The 19,685-nt window shown below is 46.3% G+C and overlaps 1 protein-coding gene across 1 annotated transcript; it reads right to left on the bottom strand.

The window, feature by feature from the left end:
• Positions 1 to 215: 215 nt before the first annotated feature.
• On the bottom strand, positions 216 to 16,085 carry TNFAIP3 (TNF alpha induced protein 3). The gene is made up of 9 exons (XM_055433294.2): positions 15,656 to 16,085; positions 12,003 to 12,312; positions 8,557 to 8,747; positions 7,782 to 7,929; positions 7,456 to 7,626; positions 6,440 to 6,620; positions 4,409 to 5,313; positions 3,167 to 3,348; positions 216 to 2,424 (listed from the first exon to the last, which is right to left on the bottom strand). The coding sequence occupies exons 2-9, from the start codon at positions 12,295 to 12,297 to the stop codon at positions 2,140 to 2,142; spliced, it is 2,358 nt and encodes a 785-aa protein (XP_055289269.2). The 5' UTR covers positions 12,298 to 12,312; positions 15,656 to 16,085; the 3' UTR covers positions 216 to 2,139.
• Positions 16,086 to 19,685: the final 3,600 nt, after the last annotated feature.

Below are 19,685 nucleotides of genomic sequence, written 5' to 3'. Positions count from 1 at the left end.
AGCACAGGGACCTAACATCTCATAGGAACAGACACTGGCAGGTCCTGCCCACTTCCCCTCTGGGCCTCAGTGTCTTCCCTGTTAAACCAGAGGCCTTACCCTTAAGAGCAGGTTCTCTTGCTACCTATGGGTGAGAGATGTACCCCCTGAACAGGTGCACATTGAAACAACTGTTTGGGAAGCATGGCCCCTTTTCTTTCATCATTCGTAAATAGAAAACATCCAAATTTGCTCTTAAATAATTTACTTTTTAATTTTGACTTTTGTGAAAAGTTACATTTAAATTTAGGACAACTTGAAGAAAGCCAATAGAGGAGTGTCAACGGTTTTCTATTAGAGACAATTAAATGTGCAAATTTCAAATGTTTTGTATAATAAGCATAAATAATTCCATTTATTCACATTAAGAATGAAAATATCGATACACATAAAATATTAAAATAGAAACTTTAAAAGAACTAAATGAAAACACTGACGTTTATTCAAAACCTTTAGAAAGACATAAAGGGATATGCCGAGGGAAAAGGTGTATGGATTCTCAAGAGAAAAACACATCATGTCAGATCAGTAAAGGCTATGGAGCATTAGGTACAGACTGCCATGATTTTCAGGTCATAAGTCCAGGCCAACAACAAAAATATAGCAGCCTTTACCTCTGGGGACAATGTGCTTCCCTTTTTTTTTCCTAGCACAAGTATGACAGTAACACAAAACACACAGAGAAGCTGCAGGCCGAGGACAGAGAGAGGTCTCCTCATATTAATGGTTACAAGGTTGTGCTGTTCCAATGCTAAGCTGGCTGCCAGGTCACCGCCTTGCATCCCAGGATGCAGCATTAACACAGCAAACAAACCCTTCATCAAAGGCAACATCTTTCCCCGCAACCTTCCCTGATCTCATCTCTGCTCCTTCCCAATCATCTCTCTGAGGAGGTAGGATACACAGAACCATTTATACACTGTGGAGGATGGTTTCTCACTGAAGGGCTGGGAAGTGGCTCTGGCCAAAAGTCACACGAGAAAGTGTGAGATTTTAATGGATTTACTGTGGAAGAGACTGTTTCTTTCCTAGGGAAGGCAAGCAAAGTGCACGGAGAAGGCAGACTCCCCCACCGTGATCAGGAACTTGCCTGCTTCTGATAGTCAGTCTTAGGTTATCTCAAAAGGACACTACAGCATTTTCTGAAGACCAGAAGAAACATCTTCACTTAAATAACCTTAAAGTTTGTAATAAAATAAATAAAGTGATTTACACAGGAATTTCCATTTCACAGAGCAGCTGGTGGAGTTCATGCAAGCTGTGTCTATGAGAGGTGCCTGCCCCAACAACAACCAGAAAATAGGTTATTATTATTAGTCAGTCCTCTTACTTAAAATCTCTAGGGCAGCATCTCAACATGACCAAAAAAAAAAAAAATTCCCTCATACAGAATATAAGGGGCCATGATATATGTACACAACTGTATGCACACCTCAGTTCGAGTTAAGTTTAGAAGTAAAGACAGCCGTAACCAAGTTACACATCTGCCTGCTAAGATGTTCTGAGTTTTGAAAGGTGCGTATTGTAAAGAGCAGCTGGTTTGCTTTTCTTTATGAACGTGTTCAGCCTCAGCATCACAGTCTACGGATGGTTCTGCTTCTGCCATGTCCGTGGGAGAGGAGTGAGGCCGGTAGGGAGAAACCTCAACTCATACTCTGAGTCCGTCTGTACTCCCTGAGCTTCCTGAGTTTCCAGCAGAGCCTGCGGGCCCTGAGGCCTCAGCTCCCGGTCTCTGAGAGATGCTGAGGGAGGGCAGGGGACTGGCTTTAGGTTTCCCAGTCCAGCTGGACCCTGCATCTTTTCCCTTTTCTCTAAAGATGGTGGGGCAGTCCTGGCTCAGAGGTCCCCAGCCTTCTGCTCGGAAGTGGAGGAGGAGCAGCAGCTCCAGGCTGACCCCGAGCAACCCGCGGCCCATCAAACACTTTGATCAGATTCCTGGCCGGTGACCGAGCGCTTCTTTCGTCCCCCGCTCACAGACAGCCCAGGCCCACCCTGCAGGGTAGGGCCCTCGGGAGCGGCACTTGGGCACCGAGAGAGAACGGCACCCCGTGGGCTAAGGCTCTAGGCACTTCCAGGCCTGGGGCTGGCCCCTGGGTCGGGTTAGCCGTACATCTGCTTGAACTGAAAGCACTCGTTGCAGTAGCCGTTGCACTTAGCGTTGCCGAAGTGGTCGCAGGCGGGGGCCCGGCAGCGCTGCGTTGGGGGCTCCTCGGGGGTGTGCTCTGGCCGACGGGCGCTGGTGCCCGCTCGCTGGCCAAGGTGCTGGCACTCCATGCACAGCTCCTGGCTGCAGCAGGCCAGCACATTCCGGCAGGTGGCCCGTGCACACTTGGACCTGGAGGTGCTCTGTGAGGCTCGGGGCAAGTCTCTGCGCTGGCTCGACCTCTGGGTGGAGAGAGCAGAGAGAACTGTCATCAAGTGTTGCAGGGAGAACACGGTGCCCTATTCAACTGACAGTGTGGGTCCTACAAAGGGCCTGGTAGGTGAGGGGCATCCGCCTGCCCAAGGGGACAGGCGGCAGGCAGCCTGTGGACTGGAGTCTCCTAAGGACTGCTTTTCCCCATCCCATGAAATCAGACGTTGGCCCCAGGGAGGCCCAGGGGAACCATCAAACCTAACACAGAGGCCATCTTCTGTTTGCGTGAATAGTAATTGCATGAATAGTAATTGTGTGAATACTAAGCTATCCTTACTCAGATTTCCTACCATCCAACAACCAATAGGTAAGGCATCTATCAATAAATGCTTGCTTTCTTTTGGCCAGTAAGTGGAGGCACCCAGGGATTGATCTGCTTCTTCCTTGGGTCTCATGACAGAGGATTAGTTATTAGTTAAGGAAGCCTGCTGGCCACTAACAGGTCTGTACTTCTCTCTGATCACCATCTGGCTTCTCAGAGGCTTTCATGGGTTTTATTCCATGGCTAGTTTCATTTGCTTCTTCAAATGAATTCAAAAGTAAACTTAGGCCATGAAAATCAATAGGAACTGCTGCACGTCCAAGCCTGGGGGCCAGGCTGACTTTTCCCCTGGTTTTTCCCTGGAACTCGGCAGGGAGAAAAGCCCGCTTATCGCCCTGGGAAGGAGGCCGGGCCTGCAGGAGAGGGGGAAGTCCCTCGAGAGGTCTCACCAGTTGCTCTTCAGTCCTTTTTGCTTCATGAAATCTCTGATTCTGAGCTTCAATGAAACACTTCTGACAGTATCCTTCAAACACGGTGCTACCAAGGGCGCCACATTCCCTGCCCAGGCAGGGGACTGCGTTCTGGAACCTGGAGGCTGTGGGACTGGCTTTCCCGGAGGCAGCGACTAAATCTGCAAGAGCATGGAGGCTCATCAGGAACACGTACCCAGCAGAAGGACAGCTTTCTGACACAGATTAGGCCGGCTGCACTCTAGGAGAGCAACCTTTCAGACACTCAGCAACACAAACAACAGAAATAATACTGTAATTAAAACATCTTTGACTCTACAAGTCTCTCCCTTTGGAACATGCTGTACGGGTAGGTCAGCCACAGAACAAGCAGAGCCGTTACCTGCCCATCCCTCTTTCAGATTTGATATTTCTAAAACCACAAAGGCATTCTTATGTAGTCAGTGGAGACCGCCCTCTTTCTAGCTGTCTGTGTGTGTTAGTCACTCAGTCATGTCTGACGCTTTGTGACCTCATGGGCTGTAGCCCACCAGGCTCGTCTGTCCATGGGATTCTCTAGGCCAGAATACTGAGTAGTGGGTTGCCATTTCCTTCTTCAGGGTATCTTTCTGACCCAGGGATTGAACCTGGGTCTCCTGCATTGCAGGCAGACTCTTTACTCTCTGAGTGACCAGGGAAGCCCTCAAGTGTTAGTCGCTCAGTCATGTCAGGCTCTTTTTGACCCCATGGACTGTAGCCCACCAGGCTCCTCTGTCCATGGAATTCTCCAGGCAAAAATACTGGAGTGGGTAGCCATTCCCTTCTCCAGGGGATCGTCCCGACCCAGGGATCAATCCCAGGTTTTCCGCATTGAAGGCGGATTCGTTACCATTGGAGAAACCAGAGAAGCCCTCGTTTCAGTTACTGCTCTTCAGATTTCGACTTTTCTCTAGTTCGCTTGAGTTTCAAAGAAGTCTTGTGTGAACTCTACCTTACAAACACTGCATTGCATGACCTTATAAAACAAATTCTTTGAACTCTGCACAGAGCTCTGTGGGTCCTGGAACATGTTATTCTGCACTTTTACTTCCAAGCGTGCTAGAAGAACTACTAGGATTCTGCCCCCAGGCAAGCCACACTCTCCCCCATGGCCCAGAGGGGCTCCCTTCTTGAAGTTAAGGGGCATAGCTTTCTACTCAGGCGTTTTTAAACAGAGGAGAGGAAACCCATCATCACACTCACGTTTATTTTCTCTGTACTCGATGAAACACAGTGTGCAAAAGCCTTTGTTCTCTGGGGTCCCAAAGTACATGCAGCCCGCTTTCCTGCACTTGCTGGTTCCCATCCTGTCCCCTGGAGTCCGTGTGGCTGGGGAGTGGTGACCGGAGGGCGTCTCGGGCCCGGCTCTGCGGCAGGCGTGTGGGGACAGGCTCTGGGCCAGCTGCGAGGGGTCGGACTTGGAGCGCTGGTGGCAGGACAGGGAGCCACTGGAGCTGAGGTTCGGGGCAGCCTCGGCTGTAGTCCTCTTAAAGCAAGTACTGCAGATGCCATTAAACGTCCTGGTGACATCCTGGAGGCAGGCTTGGCACTTGCCCGGGTCGGGAAGTCGCATGGGGTCTATAGGGTGGCCTGCTGGCAGCTGCCGGGCATTGTGGCATCGCTCGCAGAAGCCGTTGTGCTGCGCGTTGAGGGTAAAGGGGCAGCCGGGGCTCCTGCACTTCATGGCCGTAGTCTCGCTGAACAGGAAGAGGCTGGGTGCCGTTGGAGGGGCTGAGTGGGGGCCTCCGGTGGGCTCCACAGGACTCCAGACCTCTCCCCGGGAGGTCCCAAGCACCAGGCCGGGGAGCAGCTCGGGGCCCGGCTTGGAGGTGGGTTTTGGGACCTTCGTTTGGTTCTTCTGCCGCCTTTCTGAGCACTCGTGGCACAAAGGCTGGGTGTTCACAGACATGAAGAATGGGCAGTTGGGTGTCTCACATTTGATGTCCATGAGAGAAAGCTGGGGGATGGAAGGGTCCAGAGCATTTTGGGGGTGTGTGTCTCTACGTTCCTGCTCATTGTTTTCCTGCCACTTTTTGTACTCGTGCTGAACAAGTTCAAAGTAATCATCTACCAGGTTTATTTCTTTGGGTAAGTTAGCTTCATCCAACCTAAAGAACAGAAGGAAAAATATGAGACTCCACAAACACACACACACAGACACAGACCCACACACAATTTTACATCATCGGCTCATCGAGCAAACTGAAAATATGGATTGTGGCAATAACTTTCTACCCACCCACTGAAAAGCAGTCTGTGATAATTTGCACCTCTAACATAACACAGTCCAGTAATGCTGAGAAGACATCACTATTCTGAGAGTCAGTCTCATTTAATTAATTTTGGTCCAGCCCACATTACAGATAATGCTAAAGAAAGGGTTACTTGGGGACTGCTTCTATACTTACTCTGTTCCTCTTTGGAATAGTTAACTTTTACTATCTAAGTTCTCAGAGATCAAATTTCTAGTAAAACACTATTCAGGGTATTCATTTGGGACAAGTCTACTTTCTAGCACAAACTATACTGGAATGTTGCATTCTTGATTTTGCTGTTATTAATTTTAAATGTGCATCTGGTGCCTATCAGTGTTAATTGCCATGAGCAATAACTAAGAGGCGGATGCACCCACAGGCACTCCGTACTGACTTCTGACTCACTGAAATTTGTTCATCTCCACGCTGAGAAGTTGTTTAGCTTAGGCCTTCTCGGTCTTGTGCACTTCAAGTTCGAGGAAACAGGCATCTCTTTATCATCATGCCAGTGTTTAAATCTCGATACCTATAAACCCGCACTCTGGGTCTTTCCTCCCTGATCCACGTGGCCAACTCATGTGGCTGCTACAGAAACACATTCTACGGCCCAGCCTGTATGTGATGTGTCTGCCTTACCCAGAAGCCAGGAGAATGAGGCTTTTGCTTCTAAGAATTTTCACTTGTTCGTCTAGCACTAGGGCAATTAAAAGAAAAAAAAGTATCGATGTGAACGCACTTTTTGAAGCCACAATGCTGGCTTCCAAGCATCCAAATACACAGGACAATCCTCTGGAAAAATTCCTTGTTCTCATTTGAAAACCAAAGTCAGTGCAGCTTGAGCGGATTGTCTCTGACACACACAAGCCCCTAAATTTGTTTCACATTGGAGGAAACTGGCCTCAAATAACTTTACTATTGGTCCCTGAGGCAGAAGCAGCCTAAAGATGACACAGGATAGAGCTAAAAACAAACTGCTTACTTTGCAGCATTAATTAAATGGGTGGTGCCATGGTCCCAGCCTTGAACGGGGATTTCTACCACCATCAAGTACTCTTTCAGAAGCTTTTCCTTCATCTCATTTTCAGGATCTGTCAAAAAGTGGACTTTTAAGTCTTCAAATCGTCCTCGCTCTCTGTTAACAAGTGGAACAGCTCGGATTTCTGAGGGAAAAAGAAATAACTCGTAAGCAAAATGATTCTACTAAACAAGATTTTGTGTGAGGTCATATATATATAACGACTGCATTTTGAAAATGCATAAAGGATACAATTACAGAGTGGAAAAGAATTATCTAGCCACAAAATCAGATGGGGAAACAAAGTGTGCTAAACTCTAATATAAAATACACTGTTTCCAGGAAGTTCACAGAATATAAAGCAGCCTCCAAGCAATGGGTCTTATTAGTTAAATTACTGCACTTCAGATTCAGACTGACCAGAGTTCAGATTCTGACCCTGCCACTATCCAGCTCTGTGACATTAGGGAAGTTACTTAACTTCTCTGAGCTTTAGGTGCCTCATCTGTACAGCAAGGCTATCAGTGTTTATAGCATCCACATGGATGCTGTGAAGATGAAATGAAATAAAATATTGTACCTAAAGCATTTATAAAGTACCCTATTAATTCCACATTAAGCTAGTACAGTAATAGCTAGCCTGCCAGACATTTACCTGCTCCAGGCCAGGCACTGTATTGCAGGCTAATTAAGAAATGGTGGCAGTAATAGACATTATCTCCTATTTGCCACTAACATGCTCAGAGTAGGTCCCAAACGACATACAAAACAAGCGGTGGTGGAGGAGCATTATGATTAGTGCTAGTGCATTATTGTTGCTAATCAAACAAATGACAGAATACTACGTTTAAATAAAACTAATATACTTAAATGAGGCCTTCAAAAAGGAACCAAAGAGCAAACCCTGACGTTCAGTAAGAACAGGTTGTACCAGGATTCACCAGCAGTTACAAATGTGAATAGATGCTTGGTTTTCTCACCAGGTCCACTGTCCTTCATGGTCACCAGGGGTACAAAGTGTTGGCTGTCATAGCCGAGCACAATGGGGTATCTGTAGCATTCCTGGGCAGGCCAGTGCAGAGGCAGGTAAATCCCACCCACCTTCAGAGGAGCAAAATTGGAACCTGATTCCAAACTTCTTAGCATTTTGTCTGTTTAAAGAAAGAGAAAGAAAAGATAAGGCCCTCTGAGACTTTCATGGAAATCCATTTAGCTAAGGTCGCCTGGAACTTGGGTCGCACTAAGAGGTAAGGGATTAAAGCTGAAAGGCACCTAAATACAGCTAAGCCATCAGCGGGCATCTCACCTGAAATAACAATGATTGGCCTTCTGAGGATGTTGCAAAGGACAAATATGTGTATTTCTTCCAGTGAATGATACTGCAGTCCACCTCGGGCTGCAGGTGTGTCCGCGCATGCCATCTTGACGAGGCTGTCCCATTCATCGGTCCAATTCTAAGGGGAGAGGAAAGAAACTATTGAATGTACTCTGCATTAAAAAACAACTTTGGCTCCACTCTATAATTATTCACTGGTATCACTGAGCTTACTTTTACCCTTTCTTGAGATCATCACTCAAATGATCACCCATTTCCCCCCCCATTCTGGTTTTCTTTTTCCCACTACAAGGCAAACTCAGAAGCAGAGGAGCAGGGGGACAGCACCTGCTTTCAGAAAAATCCCTGCTGAAGCACCACACCAAGCTCCTTGTGCACAAAGTCCCAGCCTTGTGACCGAAGATGAGGAGACGCCCCCTGAATCTGACTGGCGGGCTCAGTAAAGCAAGTGAAGGGTCATCAAACCCCCCAAACAGCCAAAATGCCACAGGGAAACCTGTGATCAGGAAGACCATTCTAAAATGACTCTCCAGCTGGGAAGATGCAGCCTGGGAGCCTACCAGCAGTGACAAGGGCCTTGGGTTCATCCCATGGGAGGTTTCTGGTGTTTTCCATTGACCCTGCTTAGCCAAGTTCACGTGACCCAGCAAACCATATGCTTCCTGACAGCAGGGACTGGTTGGAGGTACAGTTTTCCCACCATGGAGCTCTGTCAATAGATGATTGAGGAGAAACCCCAACATACCCGGGTGTCGTAGCAAAGCCCGGTTTCCACGAATTCCTGAGACTTAAGCGACTCCAGCTGCCAGCGGAATTTAAAGTTGCGTGTGTCCGTCTCCTTGAGGGTGCTGAAGAGCGCCTTCCTCAGGACCAAGTCTGTGTCCTGAACACCCCACATGTACTGGGAAGCCGCGTGCATGAGGCAGTTTCCGTCACCTGAGGACAGAAGGGAAGCAAATTCTAGTGATCCGCATCTGAGGCCTAGCAGAGGTTTCCAGAATAAACCAGCCTCTCTGCTACCATTGGTGGGACCCAGTAGTGCTTGTGAGAAATGCCAATGGTTTAGTTTCTTAGTTAAAGGACCAGCTGGTAACATTTCACTAGGTGATGACAGCTTTAAGGCAAAAATAAAAAATCATTCTTGTAACTCTTCTGTTTAATGAATGTTACTAACAAAGCCCAAGGAACCAAGGACTGAGAATCTGGAGACCTTGACTCCAGTCTGGCTCTGCCCTCGGTGGGGAATTTTTTAACCTCTGAGTATTTTTCCTCTTTGTGAGACGATGGCATTGGGTTATGATCTCTGAAGTCCCTTCCTTTTTAACAAGCCTTGATTTTCTGGCTCAGATGCTGGTCCTATTGCTCTCTGACCCTGAGAGAGAACACCCAGAGCAACATGCTCAAACCAGGAAGCTGGTCTGGCTCCGCTTACTAGACAGGGACCATCTGGCCATGACTCAAGGGTAAATGACCTGACCACCCCACCACAGCATGCGGGGCCTGGGAGTTTCCTCTCCCGATTTATAAAATAGGATTGAGACAGAATTACCTACTAGCCTGCTCACCCCCACCTCCCATAAATGCCTTGTGTGAACCCGTTTGTTAGCAATTAGAGTCCCTTTTCAGAGTTAAAGAGTGTCTAGATGTCTACATTTGAAAATAATTCAGTGTTTACGGCTGGCACTTTAAGAACTCTGAGCCTTTTGAGAAAAAGATAGGTCTAATTTTAGTCTGTCACTTTGTTACTTTTATAGGTTAAAAATCCACAACTCATGAAATGGCATTTTTTTTTGGCCTCCAAAGAATAAACGTTTTGGAGAAATGTTTAATATTAAAAAAGTTAACTCCTTAGGCTCTTCTGGGAAGTGCATAATTGTTTTTATAAAGAAAAGTTCAGTTATTTCCTTACATTGCTGCATGGGGCAATGAAGCTATTTGAAATTTTATCGTATCCTAATTATAGTCAACTGTAAACAACAACACCACCACTCTCAAACATATCCACAGCCAATATCCTTTCAGTTTACACAGTCAGAAAAACTAGCTAAATAAACATTCGAACAAATGAACCAAAAAGATCGCTCAAGCCTTGTGTCTTGGCAGAAGTGTGGCAACAATTGCAAGCTGTTGAAATTTCCCCTTTGCAAAATCTAGAGCAAAGATAAGGCTTTTTTTCTTCTTGTTGTGCTTACTTTCAGTTCTTTATTGAGATGCACCAGCATAAAATTCCCTAAGTAACATCTGGAATTCCCCAGTGCTAAGTTATTTGACTAGCAATTGAGCAACAGCTATTGTACTTTTTGTTCTGGTGTGTAGACATTTAAACTGCGAAGTGCACCCTGGACTTTCCAAGTGGGTGTGGTCAGGGTGAGCTGGAATAGGGCTACTCATTATACAAGTGAAATCGCTGCAGCCAATAGACGCTGGAATTTTTCAAATGAAGTTTCAATTTTATGCCACCTACTCCCTTCCTCATTCACCGCAGTCTCATATCCTCAAATGCAAACTTGTGAATCACCCCCTCCCCAAATAGACCATTGACTCTGAAGAGCCTTCCTATAGGGGGAAGACTTAAAAAAAAAAATGGTGCTAATAAAAATCAGAAAGGAAAAGTTGTTTGTTTTCCTCTTCCCCTAAATATCTTTTCTTCCTTTTCCAGAATTTTAAGGAATTTTCTTATAAGTGGAGAAATAAAAGGACTCTGAGCCTAAAAACCCCCATCTCTCAGAAAATGATATCAAAATGCACTTGCTTTCTAGTTTTATTTGTAGCGTGAATCATTGACTTAAATGTGTATCTTTGCAAGACAAGTATTTACTTTTTACATTCCATTTTTTTCCTTAAGAAATTAGAGCAAGTTGAACCTAAAATCTCAGTTCAGTTCATGATAAAATAGTTTTTTTCTTACTACCACATTTCTAATTTGGTAGAATCTCATCTTTTCAACTCTCCCAAAGTTGACTCCACCTCTTTTTGTAACAAAATGGGAGAGTTAAAACCACAAACTGTCAGGAATATAAACCCCTTGATGATGACTTAACTTAATTACCTACTTCTAAGCATCTCTAGATTTAATGCCAAAACCAGTGTAAACACTAGATAGCCTCAGTTTTCTTTCTATGTTTCTAAGAATCTATGCTTCAAAAATAAAAGCATGATGTTAAGGTGATGCACTTAACCCCAAAAACTTAAGCAAAAAGTCATGTCCCTCAATCGTGCCAAGTTACCCAAGTCAAAAACAGCCAAAGTGAATGTATCAATTCATTTAATTAAGTTAACATACTTATCATCTGGTCTCACTGTCAATGAAGATGTATTATTTTGCCCTTAGATGTACATCAATCAAAATAATTGGGATGGTTTAGGATTGTCACTGATCTAAGGACAGGAGTTTCCTGCTTTTACCTAGACAATAAGCAGTCTACTGCTTCTTGAAGTAGGCTTGAATGTTTCTGTGATGTGCATACTCTTGCTCGAAGGAAATAATTAAAAAAAAAAAAAAGCGAAGTTTAGAACAGGAAACAGCAATGAGTCGTAAACAGCCATTGGGCAGACAGTCACAGATAACAAGAAATGCAGTACAGTACTAGGAATCCCTAAAAAGAATGAAATAGAGGACTAAAACCTGCGCTAAGAACTCAGGTTTATCTGTCTAGTTAGTATCTTGGGACTGCAGGCAACAGAACCTAGGTAAGAGAGGAGCTGACAACAGCCATTGGTTAACCCATAAAATGCCATCAATTCAAGAAGTGTTAGGCCATCATCATGAGCATTTTCTAATGACAGTGGAAAACACTATTGATTTTCACACCATGCTTTTCTTCTGAACTTTTTAAAACCTTTTGATATTTCCATTACTCATGAGGGAAGGGTATTTCACAGATGATTAAACAGTCACAAGAATTAGATACATAAGTCATACATACATACCCTACACATACACCTAACACACGGTGTCCAGAAACGCATTCTCCAAGGTTCAGTGTGTTCTGCTCTCTAACATACACTAGAAATCACCCTTAATTCAAATACTCACAAAGCAAGCTTGCTTTCGTCACATGCCTCTTGGAGTGTCTCTATACTAAGGTACCTATAGCCTTAAGAGATTTGATTTGGGGCTGGTTCCTTTTAATAAATAGGGACCCAGCATTGCAGAAGCCACCCCAACCCCTAGACAAAAGCACGTCTTACCATTTGTCTTTAGTGCCACAAGCCTCCTGACTTCTCGACACCAGTTGAGCTTCTTCTGGCTTTCCAGGGAAGTCTGGATGCTTCTGTCAATGAGAGCATTGTGGATGATCTCCCGAAACTGTGGACAAAACTGGCAAGTTCTGAACATTTCCAGAGTGTATCGGTGCATGGATTTAAAATGGTGAATGATTCCATTGGTAGGTTTAAAAATATCTGCTGGCGTTCTCTCTCGTATCTTCACAGCTTTCCTCATATTGCTCAAATACAAAGCCAGAGGAAGGAGTTGCTCAGCCATGGTGCTCTCCAATACCTGAAGAGGAGGGAAAGAAAACCCCACGCCGTTAGTCTGACTTTGATATGACTCCTATATACCTGCCTGCAGGAAACCCCACCGTCTGATCTTGTCATTACCCTGAGTGGCAGGCAAAAGATCTTAGTCACCTCTACTCCCAGGATACTAGCTGGCCCCAAAGATGAACTCACACTGGACAGTTTTAAGTTACATCATTTTTAAAGATTAGTCTAAACAAGAGAAGGAGTGGGCAATGAGGAGGAGGGGAATAACCCCTGTTTTCAGTAACGTTTGTCAGGGAGCCAAGCTTGTCTGTCAGCAACAGGTACGGTGCCTTCTAACTGATTGAAACTCCCATCTCATCCTGATGTTGTTCTGGGGGCAAACACTAGATTTGAGGTGCCCTGAATGCTGGTTACAGGCAAGAGGTAGCCCTGACAAGTCAGCTCCTCTTCTAAGAGCACCACCAAGCAACCCTTTTTTTTAGTCCATGTCTTGATTTACTTCTTTCAAACACTCCCTCCCTATACTGGAAAGACAACAAACATTTTGTGAAAAATCCTGCAATTTTATGCTGCTATGTAGGCTGTCGATTGGAGTTTTCTCTATAGTCCCCCAAAGGAACATTTATAAAGCATTTACTTATAAAATGCTATTTATATACATACATAGAGAGTTAAATTGAATGTTTTATAACCAACAAAAAAGTCTACTCCCAGCAAGATGCTTTCCAATTTTAAGAGCGAACAGTTAGCAGTCTTTCAGAACCTCTCCACTGAACTTTACAACATCAGAAGAAGAATTAGAATAATAACAATACTAGGATAATAAATCCTATACTTCCAAGGGCAGATAGTAAAAGCATAGAATTATATTCTATGTAATGATGGAATTAAGTGTGCTACTTAAACTCAACCGCCAACACAATTTTATCATCATCTTCCAGCTACCAATACTCAGATGGATTTCTCACCCTGTCTTCATCCTGAAATCTTCAAGCACAATCAACCAGTGGAAAGAAAGAAAAGTTTGGAAGCAGACAAGGAAAGAAGTTGCAGCCAGAGGGGGCTACTTAGGACAAATGAAAGAGGCGGGGGATAACCCCAGCATCTCCAATCCATGACAATAGCATGGGAAGATGTGAATCGATTTAACGTGGGACTTTACAGCTCATCTTTTTGTGGAGAGCCAGCTGACATTCACTGACCCTGAGCAGAGTGCCCTTCCAGCCATCCAAATTTCCAAGATGAGGAAAAAGACAGTTTCAGAGCATGAACAGAGCCTCTAGGAAGTTCCACTGTGACTGTTAATCTTCCAGGGCAAGACTCTAGATAAGAAAGAAGTTAAACCAAGTTAAGAGGGAGAATAAACCTATGTTACAAGGAAGCCTGTCCTGTGTAGGTCTCAGCCTTCTTAAAGACATTGATAAAATGGTCTAAATCCTCATGGCCAACTCCAGCGAGACAGGTGGACTAGATGACTCCAAGGTTGCTTCTGAGGAGTCTTCTGGTGGTAGATTTAGATCAGGATTCCTAATCTGATAGCTAGATGATGCCTGGAAGAAATCATTCTCTGGGTCAAATGGTAATCTCTCCTTTTTGACGTCAGGCATTCCTTGCAGGTGGAATTGGGCAAAATCATGGCAAGGCCACAGACACAACTAAGGAACAAAAACATAACACACGCTCCCCTTTGGTGGCATGGCAAAAGTCTCTTTCATGATGTCATTCATTTGTCCATCCATCACTTGGCAAGCATGGTCTGACCACATACTTCTACTGCCTGACCATCAGCTTGATGCTGAGGCAAAAGATCAAAGATAACCTTATTGCCCAGCATGAAGTCACATGACTATCATAGTCTCCAGCTACAGCACCTGCAGTACTGGTCCTGCTCAGGTAGGTCCCACACCATCCAAGGGCAGGGCTTTGCCTAGAAGCCCTGTCTTCCAAATCCACCCCCTTGTTAATCTCACAACAGCACACCTGTGGCTGCACTGCCTGCTACTCTCACACGGAAACAGGCAAGAAGATCCAAAACAAACTAGGTGTAGCCTCTTTTTACTTTTCTGACTCTTCTATTATTTTCTTCTGCACCCAAGATCTTTCAAATAGTGAGCGCTAGAACCACAGGCAAGACATGCAAATGTCAATATCCGACAATCCAGTGTCCCTCATTCATTTGTGTAGCCTTGAATGGCCTGCAGATATTGCCTCCTTAAAAGAAATCAAGACCCACTGCCTAAGTGTCCAGGACTTAGACTTCTCCACACTTAAGATGAAAGAATAATCTGACTTGCGATAAAGAATTTCTGAGCAATGAATGTAATGTCCTTATATGCAAAGACAATATCACCCATAACATTTCTTTCATGTTTCTGATACCTCATTGGCTTACCAACAGATATTAAATTTTCAGAAAGTACTACTTCAAAAACTCAAAAATTGTACAAAGAATTGAAAACAAAATAAAGAAGCACCTTAGGACACAAGAATGCAGCAGTAACTGGCTGCTTAATAATCTGGGACATTGGGGCTGTGGTCCAGAAGACTCAAACACTGGTTCTCCCAGTGTTGACCTGAGAGTTGACCAGAGCGGCTTTCCGAGTAAAGATCAGAGGCAGGGAGAACTGAAATCAAAGCGGTCTCAACAAGAGTTGAGCTCCTTCCTTACTTAATACCACGGCTTTCCTGAAAGGCCAGGTGGCAGGATGTGGGACGACCCCGGCTGACAAAGACAGTCTGACTTGGGGGTAGGGGCTTGCAGACGCTCTAAACTGGAGTCACCCCCCAAGGCAGGCGGACGACCTCCTGCTCCATGCATACTTCTCTGACACTGTTGTGTTCTGAGTGTCTGCAAGCCCTCCCCGGAAAGGAGAGCTGACCAGGTCCCCCGCCCCCTAGGTTTTGCTGCCGCTGCGACAACCCACCCCTCTGGACCGGTGCTGCACAGTCTGGAAAGAGGCCAGGCGGTTCTGCAAGGTCTACGTGGCCGTAAGCATGCAGAGCTGGACTCCAAAAGGGACAAGCTGAAGAGCAAAGCACCGACGACCACCCGGACCAAGCGGCTCCGGGGGTCGACTCTACCCCAAGCAGCTGCCGTTCAAGTTCTCTGCATGAGCTGCAAGGAACTGTCGGCTGGATCCCAGAATACAGGCTGTCACCCCAACATCTGGCGGCCACCTCCACTCTCAGCAGCTCAGAACCTACAGGGGTCACAAATGGCCAACAAACTTCCCTCTGGTACAGCAGCAAAACCAAGGCCAAGTCGACCGGGCCAGCCCGCGGATCGCTGCCAAATTCGCACCCGCAGCCCTTGTCCGGGAGAGCCCGTGGCAGACGGCACAGGGACGCGGGGTTACCTCTTCGGACCGCGCGATCCTCTTCAGAAATCCCAAGTCCAGGTCAGGACAGGCGTGCGCCGCAGGCCGGGGTCGCAATTCGGGTCGGGGCCGGGTGGAGGCGGCTCCCCATGGACGCCTGGTTCGGTCTAGCTCTCCGGCGGGCCGGCCGGGGGGTGTGGATCTCCTTTGCTGCCGCCGCCGCAGTCTTCCCGGCGGCTGCTCTCGCCGCTCCGCCCCCACGGCCTCCTAGCTTGTCGCACTTGGCCGCCGCGAAGGCTGCAGACTGCCAGTTCTCTTTTTTCCCTTTCTGTTTTACCGCCCGCGGACAGCGGGGATTTCCACCCAGGGACTTTCCAGTCACGTGACACGAGCCCCGGCCTCCCGGAGCCCTGACCTCGCCGCTAGGGGGCGCAGGAGGCGCAGCAGGAGCGGGAAGCCCGATGCACTCCGCCCCGCCCCGACCCCGCCCCGCCGCCCCGCCCCGCCGCGCCGCCCGAGAAACTCCTGCGCCCCGCCCCGGGGTGTCCCCGCGTGAGTCACCTGGGCATTTCGGAAGCTGGACTGGACGTCACATCCATGTGGAAATCGCAGTGATGGGAACTGGAAATGAAATCGGTTCTTTTTCTCAGCCGTTTTTCTGCAGAAAATCATCAACTGTGGAGAACAAGAAGGGAAATCATAAAGAAAGAAAACCCTAAAAACCACCCTAGCGCCCGGGGACCACAGACCTCTGCTGGGTTTGCACTGCTTGGGCTGCACACGTGATGAGCCCGTAGGGGAGCGTCCAACTCAGGGCCCCTGGGGAGATTTCGAGAAAAAGATGCAGTCACAGCTCTTGGTCCTCACCCGCTGCATTCCTGCCATCTCCGGACCCCAGGCTGGTGGGAGGCTACCTGGACGTGACGTCAGCCCTCGCGGCCCTGAAATTCACAGGGGCGAAACCAGACTTAGATAAAATTAGGAATCAAAACCTCTTCCAACTCCGTCCCTCACTTGATTGATTTCCCATCTCCATTTCTGCGTATCAGGGGTCCGTGTGGCATCACATTCAGGTATCATACCAATTTACAAATCACTTCTTGTGCCTTACTGTTCTTGCCACATTCCCCTAAGCTGTTATTCGGAGTCCTTTTAGGGGTTCTTGATAATAGTTCTTCCCAAGATGTCAATGGCTGATAATACTTACTACTCTTACTCTTGATTGGTGGTGTTTTGATCCCTAAGTCATGTCCAACTCTTGCGACCCCATCGAGTGTAGCCGGGCAAGCTCCTTGGTCCATGAGATTTCCCAGGCAAGAATACTGGAGTGGGTTGCCATTTCCTTCTCCAGGGGATATTCCTACCCAGGGATGGAACCCATATCTCCTGCAAAGGCAGGCTAGTTCTTTATCACTGAGCTCTCCTATTAAGTAGCATGCTAAGAGCATTGTCTTCACCCAGCGAGTGTCTTGTGGAAATAGGTGTCAGCCATCTTGGAATTGTGGAGGGAGAGCCACTAAGTAAGTTCTTTTATTGCCTTGGTGTCCCCCTTGACTGGGCTCATTTTCTAGCATGATTAAACTAGTACCAGACTGAAGTATTCTGTACCATTGTCCTCTTGTAGACTTAAGTATACTTGTCAGGACATATATCTCAGGTTTCGAGTTAGAAAAATATACTCCTTTTGTAAGAAGTAAGAACCTGCGGAGAATGAGATGGAGTCTGCATGGGGATGGTACTTTTCCAGCGGCTTTTAGAAGTGAGAGTCAGTAGTGACTAAGGTTCCAAGGCTGGTGCTGGTCATTTGAAACCAATGACTGGAATTTTTTTCCAACTCCTAACCTGATATTTGTCCTCCTCTCATTCACAAATGTTTTCAATTCAAGTAACACCAAAACAATAGATAGTCAAGCATATAGTAATAATGATGATGATACTTATCAAGTCCTTATTATGTGCCAGGTTGTAGGTTGTTTGCATTCTGCCATTTAAACCTCACAATTCCACTTTGCAGATGAAGAAATTGAAGTTTAAGAAGTTTATGCCATTTGCCCAAAGTCTGCACAATCAGTCAGTGACAGAGCCATGACTGGCCCTGGGCCTGACTTACACCCACACGGTTAGGTCCTGACTATTGATAATCACTCTCAGAAGAGAGCCTATAAGATTTAAAATCTCAGGGCCCCTGTTTGTAGGGGCCCAGCCTCGTAAGCCTATGGCAATCACTTAGCAAAACATGGACCCTGGCCAGGGGCAGCATGTGGTCCTGGGAGCCAGACAGGCCTTGGTTTTATCCTCAGGAAACTTTCTGAGCTAGTAAAGCTGATAAAAGATGTAAAAGAAAATCCCCAGTCCTCATCCCAGTCTCCCCTTGTGCTCCTTTGAAAACAGAATTTGCCAGCTCCTATGCATCGCTGCCTGGCTATGGCCCCTCAAGTCCCCTGTAGCTTCCATTATCCCTTTTCTGACTTACATCCTCTCTCTGGTTTCATGAGCTAAGAATGCAATAGCAGGAGCAACAAGCCTGAAAGACCATGATTATATCTGTCACCTCCAATTGTCCTGAGATCATTTCTGTACCATCTTGTCTGCCAAGAAGAGGATTTGTAATGAGGTCATAGCAGTCAGAGGCCGAGTGGTCTGTAACTGTCAGTTTAGTTCTACCCCCATTTCCATAATTCTACCACTGGAATGATGGTCTCTGTGAGGATGCTTTCTTAGCCCTGCCCTTCTCTAGTTTTTACTTTTTTCCCACCTTCTGAATCAGAGCTCTGGCTCTGCATTTTTCCCTTTCTAGTACTTAACACATGGCAAGACCAATCAGAATTTTCCTGGTAAATCAGAAACAAAGAGTGGAAGAGGATGGGAGCGTATAGAAGGAGAAACTCCTTATGGGAAAGGAGATATAAAATTTGTGGAAATCTGGGCAGTGCATTGAAATCGGAGAGCTATAAAAGCCTTGTGTTAGTCACTCAGTCGTGTCCAACTCTTTGTGACCCCATGGAGTGTAGCCAGCTAGGGTCCTCTGTCCATGGGATTCTCCAGATAAGCCTTCGGTTCAGTTCAGTTCAGTCCCTCAGTCGTGTCCAACTCTTTGCGACCCCATGAATCACAGCACGCCAGGCCTCCCTGTCCATCACCAACTCCCGGAATCCACCCAAACTCATGTCCATCGAGTCAGTGATGCCATCCAGCCATCTCATCCTCTGTCATCCCCTTCTCTTCCTGCCCCCAATCCCTCCCAGCATCAGAGTCTTTTCCAGTGAGTCAACTCGTCACATGAAGTGGCCAAAGTATTGGAGTTTTAGCTTTAGCATCAATCCTTTCAATGAACACCCAGCACTGATCTCCTTTAGGATGCACTGATTGGATCTCCTTGCGGTACAAGGGACTCTCAAGAGTCTTCTCCAGCACCACAGTTCAAAAGCATCAATTCTTCGGCAATCAGCTTTCTTCACAGTCCAACTCTCACATCCATACATGACCACGGGAAAAACCATGGCCTTGACTAGACGGACCTTTGTTGGCAAAGTAATGTCTCTGCTTTTTAATATGCTATCTAGGTTGGTCATAACTTTCCTTCCTACAACGAACTAATTTCTGTGACAGAGCTTACTGGGATGAACAAAACTTTGCAAAGAGAAAGGACTATTATTAACACTGAGTGGACACACAGGAGAAAAATAAGGTCTCTTCATCAGAGGGAAAAGGAATTCTGGTTATGTGGGGGTGTTTTGGAGCCTTTCCAAGTTATGTGTAATTTTTGCTTTGGTGCAACATTCACATGTCATGAACTTCATACAGTGAGCGCACATGACCTCTTGGAGTTACACAGTCTGTGGGACTGTTCCTGTGGCTTGTGTTCTTATATCACATAATGAAAAAGATGTACATCCTAAGATAGTGGTGGGAGTGTGGAGAGGGAGGTGGAGAGTGGGGTAGGGGCAGGGGCAGGAGAAACCTGATTAAACAGAGGAAGTCTTGATAACTGAGAAGAGGACCTATACCTGGCTCACCTCAAACTCAGGTCGTGAGTCTTTCTTAAGAAACAGCCACAGTGTATTTCTGA

Source organism: Moschus berezovskii, chromosome 10, assembly GCF_049115385.1.
Source record: "Moschus berezovskii isolate FMDL1 chromosome 10, NW_MosBer_1.0, whole genome shotgun sequence".
NCBI classification, from domain to species: Eukaryota; Metazoa; Chordata; class Mammalia; order Artiodactyla; family Moschidae; genus Moschus; species Moschus berezovskii.
Note: the sequence above shows the minus strand (reverse complement) of the source record. Positions and strands in the feature narration are given on the sequence as shown.

Excerpts from the sequence above, each read along its gene's own strand:
- TNFAIP3 (XM_055433294.2), bottom strand. The coding sequence starts at position 12,297 with ATGGCTGAGCAACTCCTTCCTCTGGCTTTGTATTTGAGCAATATGAGG. Across the intron at positions 5,314-6,439 it reads CATTTAATTAATGCTGCAAA|GTTGGATGAAGCTAACTTAC; the intron begins GTAAGCAGTTTG and ends TCTGTTCTTTAG. Across the intron at positions 3,349-4,408 it reads CGAGTACAGAGAAAATAAAC|ATTTAGTCGCTGCCTCCGGG; the intron begins GTGAGTGTGATG and ends ATGCTCTTGCAG.